This window comes from Anabrus simplex, chromosome 6, assembly GCF_040414725.1.
Source record: "Anabrus simplex isolate iqAnaSimp1 chromosome 6, ASM4041472v1, whole genome shotgun sequence".
Classification (NCBI taxonomy): Eukaryota; Metazoa; Arthropoda; class Insecta; order Orthoptera; family Tettigoniidae; genus Anabrus; species Anabrus simplex.
This window is the reverse complement of record NC_090270.1, coordinates 220657063-220669229: the sequence shown is the minus strand read 5'-3', so window position 1 is coordinate 220669229 and position 12167 is coordinate 220657063. Positions and strand designations below refer to the sequence as shown.

The 12167-nt window shown below is 37.7% G+C and overlaps 1 protein-coding gene across 1 annotated transcript in view; it reads right to left on the bottom strand.

Moving 5' to 3' along the window:
• The window catches only part of LOC136875668 (uncharacterized), a 524739-nt gene that overhangs the window by 41204 nt on the left and 471368 nt on the right, over positions 1–12167 (bottom strand). Inside the window, exons 4-5 of the mRNA XM_068228095.1 lie at positions 9723–9982; positions 2315–2475 (exon numbers count right to left, since the gene is read on the bottom strand). Of these exons, the coding sequence (XP_068084196.1) occupies positions 2315–2475; positions 9723–9982 (421 nt within the window). The remainder of the gene's footprint in view (positions 1–2314; positions 2476–9722; positions 9983–12167) is intronic.

Below are 12167 nucleotides of genomic sequence, written 5' to 3'. Positions count from 1 at the left end.
ACAATTATATTTACTATTACAATATCATTTTCTCCATTGTTTTAACTACCAATACTCCCATGCTACTTTCTCTACTGGCAACATAAGCATGGCATATCAGAAAACTACCATAACATAAAATTTAACTAGAAAGAGATAGCTAACATCCAAATTAATTTTATGGTATAAGTCCAGACATGCAATGTTACTTACTGATCAAAACATTTCAATCAGATTTGCACAGAGATACAACTCTTTTTATAGCTGCCTAGTATGCTTAGTTGACCTGGAAGGATGTGGGTTTGATTCCACATGGGAAATTAAAAAAATGTAGCTATGATGTTACTATTTCTGGAGAGGTTCATTTAGTCTTCACCAAAAATGAGTGACAGATTAATTACTGTGGGCATAGATCTAACCAGTCTATCCCACTTAATGCCAAGGTTACAAATAACGGAACCCATTAACTTCAACTCTTCCAGGGGCCATCATAATCTGTATGGGGTCAATCAATCAATCAATCAATCAATCAATCAATCAATCAATCAATCAATCAATCAATCAATCAATCAATCAATCAATCAATCAATCAATCAATCAATCAATCAATCAATCAATCAATCAATCAATCAATCAATCAATCAATCAATCAATCAATCAATCAATCAATCAATCAATCAATCAATCAATCAATCAATCAATCAATCAATCAATCAATCAATCAATCAATCAATCAATCAATCAATCAATCAATCAATCAATCAATCAATCAATCAATCAATCAATCAATCAATCAATCAATCAATCAATCAATCAATCAATCAATCAATCAATCAATCAATCAATCAATCAATCAATCAATCAATCAATCAATCAATCAATCAATCAATCAATCAATCAATCAATCAATCAATCAATCAATCAATCAATCAATCAATCAATCAATCAATCAATCAATCAATCAATCAATCAATCAATCAATCAATCAATCAATCAATCAATCAATCAATCAATCAATCAATCAATCAATCAATCAATCAATCAATCAATCAATCAATCAATCAATCAATCAATCAATCAATCAATCAATCAATCAAATGCATTTAGAATTGTCACCCAGCCTTTTCTTAAATGTGTTCAAAGAGCTTGGAAATTTATCAAACATTTACCTTGATAAATTATTGAACTTTCTTCTTCCACATCATATAAATGAACATTTGCCCCAATTTTTCCTCTTGTATTCCAACTTTAGCTTCATATTATGTTCATTCCTACAATTAAGAACTCAACTCAAGCTTATTTGTCTCTTATGTCATTCCATGTCATCTCTCCACTGACAGCTCAGAACACACTGCTTAGTCAAGCATCTCGTCTCCTAACTTCCAAGTCTTCTCAGCACGAAGTCTGCAAGGTTTTTGTAACAATGCTCTTTTGTTGGAAATTACTAAGAACAAATCATACTGCTTTACTTGGGATTTTTGCTTGTGATCCACTAAATCAGAGCCATACTTATTGTGTGCTAGTTGCAAAGTTAACTCGTACTCTTACATCTAGAACTGTATGATTAGTGGGTTGTATTTCAGAGTTGTCTAATTCATGTTCAGTGAGTACCAAGGGCAGATTTCTCTACTAAATGTTGTTGAGCAACGGATGCTGAGGCTATTTTCAAATATTCTCCTCTTTGTATGCATATAATTAGGACTACACATCATCTTTCCAGCAGTTGATATTTTGTGGCACTAGTAATGAACAAATGGTTTCATCTCTTCAAATCATACACAGCATACGTGAGACAACTGATACTATATGACGAAAAGGAACAACTATGCACTGTTGTCGCAGAAGACTGTTTTCCTTTAAAATTCAACATATCATTACCAGGCCATCCAGATGCGGCAAGACAAATCTCACACTCACTACCTCTTCAAAAGGTATGTGCTCACAGAATAATTATTTACATTTTTGCAAAGTCACTATCAACTGCTGTATATGGTCTTCTTCATAGCATCAAAGTGTCAAGAATAGGATTACTTTACTGAAATATTGTTTACAAGGAAAAGTGACTACTAAAAAGATAACAGCAATACAGCTTCACTATACAAATTTCATTGTATTCGTGCCAAGTGCATATTTACTTGAAAACTTGCCTATAATCAATGAAAAACTTTAAGCCTGTGTGCCTTAGTTTCATTGAATTTTTGGTCATTCCACTACTGTATTGCATCCAGATCTAAAATACTGAACCTCAGGTACAGAACTATATTGAAATTATACAGAATTTCTTTTGCATTTTTAGCAAATGAAAAATAAGTCAAAATAGAGTGAAGAAATATACCTGACTGATCGCGAGTCACTGGTGTCAGTGGATGATGGTGGACTGGTGGGCTGAGGACCAGCATGTAGGTCTGGCAGGGATTTGTGGTGCACACTGCATGTGACGGGAGAACTTCGTGGACACGAATTACTTCGCATAAATGGTCGCTCATCTCCAGCCACCTTAAATAAATAAATAATTGAATAATTAAACAAACAAACAAACAAACAAACAAAGAAACAAACAAACAAACAAACAAATAAATAAATAAATAAATAAATAAATAAATAAATAAATGCTCATAGTTGAAAGAGAAGGCAAAGTGTTAGAGTTGTCCCATGATAAGAGATCCTTAAGCACCAGTGACTCTATTCTGAAATGACAATGAACTTGCCAAGATTAGATTTCACAAATATGACGCAGGAAATGGAGTCCCTCGTCAAATTAATGTGCTACACAGCCAGCCATTCACAAAAGCAAATACGTACTTCTAGTCATCCTCCAAGTGTTTCCTTTTCCTCGGTGTTCCCACTTGTCAAACATATCGGGAACCTTTCCCAAGCCCAAATATAATTACAACAGCAAATTCTAGTACCCACAAATCACCAGACGAACTAGATGGTTGTAATTATATATTGTCGCTAGCTCATACAAAATGCAATAACATAAACAAAAGAAATGGGAAACATGTTAGGTCGTATCGTTGACAATATCTGAAGTCCATGCATCACAAACTTTTCTCCAAGTCCATATCAAACTCTGGATTTTGCTCCAATGCTTTCACTGGTTAACTTCTTTCACCTGCTGAAGCAGAGATTCCTTCTTAAATACATTTACAAGGTCAGATCAAAATGTTTCAGGTCTATCTCTGTTGACGAAAAGGAATATTTTGTACCTCAGATTGAACATCACCTTCAAATAGTCGCCTTGTGCAGGAACTGCTGAAATGCGGCCTGGAAATCATTTTGCGTGGGAGTCCAGAACCATTTGGGATTCGCGCGGGATCTCGGCAATGGGCCTTTCGGCTGCACCTTCATCTTTAGGGAAAAGAAGAAGTCGGTAGGACAAAGAAATGATAGGGTTCTTCCATTGCGACGACTGCCGTTTTGTTTCAGACCCAAGATTTGTCACCGGTGATAATCCTCTATGTGAAAGATGGATCATCCGCTGCACGCTTACTGAGAACTTGGTACACTTGCTGTACGATTTTTCTTCCACTCAGGGGTCTGCAAGCGACACGCCGCATGTTTAATTCCTGCACTGGCCCGTACGGCACATCAGCAATGTCGCTGATCGTCCTCTGACGATCCTCAAGCACAATTTCCTGAATTCGTTCCACATTTTCGGGGGTGGTGCTCGTGGAAGGAATTTCCAGATCACTCCTCGTCTTCAACGGACGAGTGCCTACGCCACTTGAAACATTGCGTACGGCTCATTGCCTCATCCTCGTATGCTTGCCAAAGCATGTTCAATGTCTCTCTGTGGCCGATTTACTTACTTTAACGTAAATTTCACGTTGGCTCGTTCTTCCACCTCTCTGCCCATGATGTAATCACGGACCACACACACATGTTCACAAAAACACCACTTCCGATGACAACCTTCCGATTTCTCTAATAATAGTAATAAATAATAATAATCATAATAATAATCACCACCATCATTTATGGAATTTTGATTTGACGCCGTTGAAGCTGCCTGCTTGTCAATTTCAACGTTCTGTTTCTCGCTGCCGCAACGTCCTCTATTTGCTCAACCAATGGGAGAGTTTAAATGTAGGCCTACTTCATCGGGTACCGAAGATTACCTCTGCTGGGTTTTAAAGGATCCGGAGGCTGACACTAACAGTAGTAGAACTGCTCATTTTTGAAATAAGAGAATTAAGTTATGAAAACAATGGAAGTCTACTGATTTATTACTTTGTTTCCTGTAAAAGTAGCAACCAAAACCTGTTCAAGGTAGGGCTGGGAAGAGTTTGGGCAGCTGTCAGACATTCGAAGTCCTAGACCAACCAACTGTTAGTATTAGAAATTCTGGCAGAAATTATAAACATGATAAACCAGTGTCCAGGGTCAATATTTTCGAAGTCTCAGCTGCTCTACAGTAACAATGTAGCAAAATTTAAAAAAATAAAAAAAGGAAAAAAAAGAGAAAAGAAACCCAACATTTCCACAGCTCTTTTACGACTTCTGGTTTCAACTAGTGACAATTTTTTAAAAATTACATTTTGAAAGAAAATCTAGATATTCGCTGTATTCTTCTTCTTCTTCTTCTTCTTCTCCTCCTTGTAGATGATGTCTTAACAATAATGATGGCCACCACTGCTCGAATTGCTTCAGTTAGAGGTAATCCGTAATGTAAAATGTAAATTATATTCAAACATGTTCAATTTTCAATAATTTTTCTCTCATTTTTCTTATAATATTCTGAGTAAATTTAATTGTTTTAAAAATCTTTGTATATAATTTGCCTCTTTAATTAATGTACTAAGTGTCAATATTAATTTCCACTAACAGGAACTAAACGGTGCTCAATCTGATGCCATAGATTAAAACCCATGGTACATTTGGTTAAACAAAATTCAGGTGATGTCTGCATCGACACAGATCTCACAGAATGATATTTACACCGGTGTGATGACGAGAAACCCAATCTTGTCTCCTAAGAATGTAGCTGTCGGTCAGAATGTCCCAGCACCCATGGCACTTTAATTATTTTATGCGCACGCTAACTTACAATTGACACGAACTGTTCCCGAGATCAGTGCCATCTTATGTCAAAAGTTCATTAAGGAATTTTTTACTGTTAAACAATCGAAGGAAAATTACAATGATTCTCTGGAAGAAATCACCCTCGGCTTTGTTTTCCTGGTTTTGAAATGACTGACTGAAAAGGATACGTGACATAATTCTGCTAAACAATGTACCTGAAGAAGAAAATACCGCACATGAAGACAATGTGTTCAAAACAAGTCGAGTACTGTTAATTTCATGATTTCTGTTTCTATGACAGATATATTTTTTGAAATGTGCTTCAGGACAATTTCACTGCAGATCTTTCTTGTTTCAGGACAGTACTGTATTTATGAGGTGATTATTTGACTAGTACGTGTCAACATCATCCCGTAGATCTAGAGATGCATGTTTTGTTCTTCATTACACCTCATACGTACTACTTAGCACCTTTAGATTCTAGATTTTTGATGATATTTGGGTTCATTTCACTTGTGTCTTTTTCAATTTGATTTACGTCGCACTGACACAGATAGGTCTTATGGCGACGATGAGATAGGAAAGGGCTGGGAGTAGGAAGGAACCGGCCGTGGCCTTAAGGTACAGCCCCAGCATTTGCCTGGTATGAAAACGGGAAACCATGGGAAAACTATATTCAGGACTGCCGACAGTGGGGTTCGTGTTTTATATCTGCATACCAGTTTTGGTGGAGAGCTGAGTACCCTTCTTACTCTGCATTCGTATTATCCAATCAATGAATGTTTCATTACCAAACCAAACGGTCCATTAGGTTCTTGGTCCACAAAGACGACTGCTGCCCAGTCAGACAGCCTGTAGATATTGGTGGTCAGTGTGACGGTATCATCAGCCGTATTGCTTAGCTGCCTCCCGTATCAGACAGCTCCTAAAATGGCCTCACGGGGCTGCGCGAATCTCGTTTCAGCCCAGGAATCAAACCTGGGCATCCGGAAGAGAGTCAGGCATGTTACTTCTACACCACGGGGCTGGCTAATCTTTCATTATAGTAACTGAAGTCAAACAAGCTCTCATAGGTCATCTTTTACCTGTAAAGCCATAGTAGGATGTATTACCACGTGTATACTATTAGCTCTTACTGTACTTACTGTATATCTTACCAGATGCAGTAACCTATTATTCAGAGCCCCATCCTACAAATAAATCTCAACGTAACACATTTATTGCTGCTAATAAATGACTTAATTGTAAGTGGTTTCCTGGAGAGATTCTCATACGATCCACATACTTATAAGGATGTGTGTGACACTGCGAGACTTAGTCCTTATTGCACGCCATTTCACCATGTTTAAGAGAGGATTTACAGAAAGACTCGGCTATGAAGGGCTTATGGCTTTTGTTCACGGTGCACTATCCTTTGTAGCGAGTCCACATGGTACACTAAAATACGAGCTGATAACACGACGAAAGGCTCGATCCTGAAGAGAATATGACACAATATCCTATTGCAAGTAAAGCTTACAACTTTTAACATTAAGTCATAAACACAGAACAAATTTATATGCAGATCATCTTTTTACAGGAACCAATAATTATTCAAAATTTATATAATTTTTATGAATCAGGACATTTGGTATATAATAATGTGGTGTATTTCCATATTTTCTCTACATTTACCGTGTTATTTACAGTATACACCCTACCGCTCATTAATTTCAATACACCTAATAATTTACATCTAATTCTCTGTAGATACGGTTTAATGCCATGGTTATGCTTGAGTAAGCAAAGCAACACTTGTATAAACAAGTCAGGTTTGTGTGTTCGTTTTCATCTAGATGTAAAGTTACACCAAAGGAAAGTTGTGTACATAAAGCATAGATACGTGAGCTTGTATGTTGGTTTACCTAGTTGATGAATGAAGGCCAATTCGATACACCTCTGTTATACCCTCTTAGTGTTGTGATGTCCGCATTATACTTCAAGCATTGCTAAATACATACTATTTAGCTCCTGCATAATTATTCGAATTTAATTTTCTTGGTTCCTATTTCGTTCCTTAATGAGAGTTGACAGTGTGCACATCGTTATTATGGCTCCAAGAGGAGAGATATCCATAGAAAAACGTGCTTGAATTTTAGTACTCAGACAAGCAGGTGTATCAATTCGCTAAATTGCGAAACAATGTAGTGTGTCTATATGGGGAGTGCTATCTATCCTTCACCGCCAGACGACAACAGATAGCAATAAGGACAGACCACGACGAGGGCAACCTCGTAAAAAAAGTTAAAATTGTTTACAAATTTAACAGAAGTATTAGTAAGAGAAATAGGTTCAAAACAGCGGCACAAATTCGCGCAGAACTGTTAGAAATGAACAAGAAACAAATATCTGTTTCAACAGTAAAAGGGAGACTGATTGAAGACGGCTTGAAAAGATGTGTGGCAGCAAGGAGGCCTCTGATGAAACCCATAAATAAAAAGAAGAGACTCGAATGGGCTAGAAAAAGTCGTAATTGGAAACATGAAGAATGAAAGAAAGTGTTATTCTCGGATGAATCGAAACTCGAGATTTTTGGAACCTTTTTGCTAGTTGCTTTACGTCGGACCGACGCAGATAGGTCTTATGGCGACGATGGAACAGGAAAGGGCTAGGAGTGGGAAGGAAGCGGCCGTGGCCTTAATTAAGGTACAGCCCCAGCATTCGCGTGGTGTGAAAATGGGAAACCACGGAAAACCATCTTCAGGGCTGCCGATAGTGGGGTTCGAACCTACAATCTCCCGAATACTGGATACTGGCCGCACTTAAGCGACTGCAGCTATCGAGCTCGGTAGTTTTTTTTGAACCAGAAGGAGGAAATTTGTCTGCCGATTTGAAAGAGAAAAGGTGGCCCAGCAGTGCGTTCTACGTATGGTTAAACACGGTGGGGGTTCTATTATGGTTTGGGAGTGTTTTGTAGAAGATAAAGTTGGAGACATTGTGAAAATAGAAGGATGTATGGATCAGAAGCACTACGACGCATACTTCGGTATCATACAATACCATGTAGATTGCGCTTAATAGGAAAATGGTTCACTTTACAATAGGATAATGACCAAAAACATCGGTCAACGTTCTGTAAGAAGTACATTGCATAAAAGGAAAAAAACAGAAAGTACTGAGAGATATGGTCTGGTCGTCCCAAAGCTCGGACTGTAATTCATTGAAATGGTATGGGATGAAATGGACAGACTTATCAGGAAAGTTCATATATCCAGCAAGGAACACATCTGGAACGTTGTTAAGGATGTGTGGAATCATACAGACTTAAAATACCTACCAAACCTGATTGACCGGACGCCTCGAGTTTGTGAGGCAGTCAGTAAATCCAAGGGAGGATACTTTGATGAAAATAAAATACAACTACAGTGGAACCTTGGATTGCGAGCATAATTCGTTCCGGCAACATGCTCGTAATCCAAATCGCTCGTATATCAAAGCAAATTTTCCCATAAGAAAGTATTGAAACTCGGATGATTCGTCCACAACAGAAAAACATTTATTCGCATAACATTTCTAAAACAAAATATAACGTAAAACAATTAAACTGCACTTTACCTTACAATAGAATCATTGTTGGTGTGAGGGAGACTAGAGATGACATGAGAAGAGTTACTGTGTAGCACGAATTTCACTAACGGAATCACTGCTATCGGTTGGCTCATTGGAAGCGTTTTCTTTTCGTGCAACTTTAACGAGGAACCTGTCCAATGACTGTTGCTTTTGCCTCTTTTTGAGAATTACACGAAAATGTGACATTGCATTGTCATTGAACAGATTCATCCACTGTAATCATCTTCTTCTTCCGACCGAATTCCTTTTTAGCCTTCTTTTCGTTCACAGGGCCCATCGTTGCAGAACAGATATCACAAATGACAGAAACAAAACATGTACACTCGTTATTTAAAATATTTGCTCGTTTTGCAAAACACTCGTAAACCAAGTTACTCGCAATCCGAGGTTCCACGGTATTCTGTTTGTTTATATACTTATAGTTTTTGGAGAAATACATTTTGTTTTGTATTCATATCTGAAATACCAGATCATAGTCATGGTGTATTGAAATTATTGAGCGGTAGGGGATAAATAAAGCCTTTTGGGTTTATATTTTGTGAAATAAAACAACCCGCAGGAAAACTTGACGTTTCAGCATTATTATAAAACTCGTGATCTATTTGTGAGGAAGTGAAATAAGATCTTTGTGAAACGAAGTTTTAATGTAGTTTCATCACAAAGCATAAACCCAATAGATTATCATGTCCATTACTACGGGCCTGGAAAGTTTAAATTGAAATAATTTAATAATAATAAATACTGTTATTTTCTTTACGTCCCACTAACTAATTTTTAAGGTCTTCGGAGACGCCGAGGTGCTGGAATTTAGTCCCGCAGGAGTTCTTTTACGTGCCAATAAATCTACCGACACGGGGCTGTCGTATTTGAGCACCTTCAAATACCACCGGATTGAGCCAGGATCGAACCTGCCAAGTTGGGGTCAGAAGGCCAGCGCCTTAAGCGTATGAGCCACTCAGCCCGTCAATGAAATAATTTATAATTGTCTTGGAGAACATCAACAACGATGACAACGATTCTCAGCTTTAGAAAAGAAGAGCTGTAATAGAAAGGAAAGATTGAAATCTAAGCAGATATTTTTCCAAAATTAGAACCTTCATGTTACTTACCGTCTTAGCATCCTCGTCATCCCAAGAATCGCCAAGGAATACATTCTCTTTGGAGTCGGCGTTGAGTAGTCGCCGTAATTTGGTCTGTAGTTGATCGCTACCGGTCGAATGATGTGATCCTGAACGCCTCTGGGCGGCGGATACAAGCCTTGGGCTCTTGGGAGGTAATGCTGGTGGTGGGGCGGGGGTGGGAGCGGGCGTCCGTGGTACCGGAGCGGGCGGCGCAGAGGGGCTGAGAACTAACACATGCTGATGAATATCTGAAAACAATAACATAACTGCTTGTATTCTACAATACATGACTCAATGCAAGTACATTTCTTAAGTAAGTGTAGGAGTATCTATGAATTACGTCAGACATAACGATGGTTTGATACAGAAGTTTCCAATTTGTAAGGGCTCGAAGGCCACATTGGAGACCTTAGGCATGATTGTGATCTGCACGTTAATAATAGCCCAATTTCCGTAAAATTCCTTAAATATAACAGAGGTACCTGATGAAATAATAGTCATAGTTCAATCGAAATGAAAGTTTAATAATTTTAATGCTTAAAACTGTATTTTACAATTTTATGAAAGAGTGACATTAAAAATAAACACTATTACACCCGGGTAATTGAATTTTGAAGAGCACCCTACAATGTCAGTTAATTTAAATTAATATTTGAGAAATGACAAAAAAGTAAAAAAAATACCGAAAGACAAATTGAAATTAATAATGTAGCTGAAACAAAACTTAAAGAAGAACAATTTAGTGGAAATGGTGTCAAGGGAACAATGATATACAGTTGTAAGAGTCTTAAATCCCAACAATGTACTTCCAGGAGTACTTCACTGAAAATTTCTTCAAGTGTGCAGCACTGCGTATAAGCCAGTACTACCAATGAAAGAAAAATTGTAACCACTTCTTACACCAATAGCATTGCATGCTACGTTTCATAAAATGGCCACCGTGGTTAAGACCTAGCACCGACATCTATAAGGGCTCATTTTCCGCCGAAGTTTGGATTTTAATTCTTTAAATAAACAATCATCTATTCAGCCCAAGTGAATACTTAAAAACAGGAAATAACATTAAAGAATGAATTAGTTCTGACTTGAGTCTATAAAGGCTATACAAATTAATACATTCTTGAACGAGCTATGAAATAGTTTTTGTAAATTTTCTTGCCACTTCGAAACCCCTGTTTTAAAATTTGCAGAAAGTTCTGTCTGGAACTCTTTGTTTTATGATAGTGGGAGTAGAACTTTGGGTTGGGGAAAGAGGAAATTGGAACAGTAGAGATGTAGGTATGGAAAATGCATGTAAGCTTTGGGAAAGCATTCTTTCTGATTATATTAGACATTAATAACTGGTTTGACAGAAGGCAGTTTGCTTTGGGTTTAGGAAAGGTTATTCCACTGAAGCTCAGCTTGTAGGATTTCAGAAAGATATAGCAGATATCCTGGATTCAGGAGGCCAAATGGACTGTATTGCGATTGACCTATCTAAGGAATTTGATAGGGTAGATCATGAAAGACTACTGGCAAAAATGAGTGCAATTGGACTAGAAAAAAGGGTGACTGAATGGGTGGCTATATTTCTAGAAAATAGAACTCAGAGAAATAAGAGTAGGTGAAGCTTTATCCGATCCTGTAATAATTAAGTGGGGAATTCCTCAAGGCAGTATTATTGGACCTTTATGTTTTCTTATATATATCAATGATATATGTAAAGAAGTGGAATCAGAGATAAGGCTGTTTGCAGATTATGTTATTCTGTACAGAGTAATAAATAAGTTACAAGATCATGAGCGGCTGCAGGGTGACCTCTATAGTGTTGTGAGATGGACGGTGGGCAATGGTATGATGATAAACGAGGTTAAAAGTCAGGTTGTGTGTTTCACAAATAGGAGAAGTCCTATCAGTTTTAATTACTGCGTTGATGGGGTGAAAGTTCCTCTTGGGGATCATTGTAAGTACCTAGGTGTTAATATAAGAAAAGACCTTCATTGGGGTAATCACATAAACATGATTGTTAATAAAGGGTACAGATCTCTGCACATGGTTATGAGGGTATTTAGGGGTTGTAGTAAGGGGAAGGGCATATAAGTCTCTGGTAAGACCCCAACTAGAGTATGGTTCCAGTGTATGGGACCCTCACCAGCATTACCTGATTCAAGAACTGGTAAAAATCAAAAGAAAAACAGCTCGATTTGTTCTGGGTGATTTCCGACAAAAGAGTAGAGTTACAAAAATGTTGCAAAGTTTGGGCTGGGAAGAACTGGGAGAAAGAAGACGAGCTGCTCTATTAAGTGGTATGTTCCGAGTTGTTAGTGGGGAGATGGCGTGGGAGGACATCAGTAGACGAATGTTTGAGTGGTGTCTTTACAAGTAGGAAAGATCACAATATGATGATAAAGTTGGAATTCAAGAGGACAAATTGGGGCAAATATTCGTTTATAG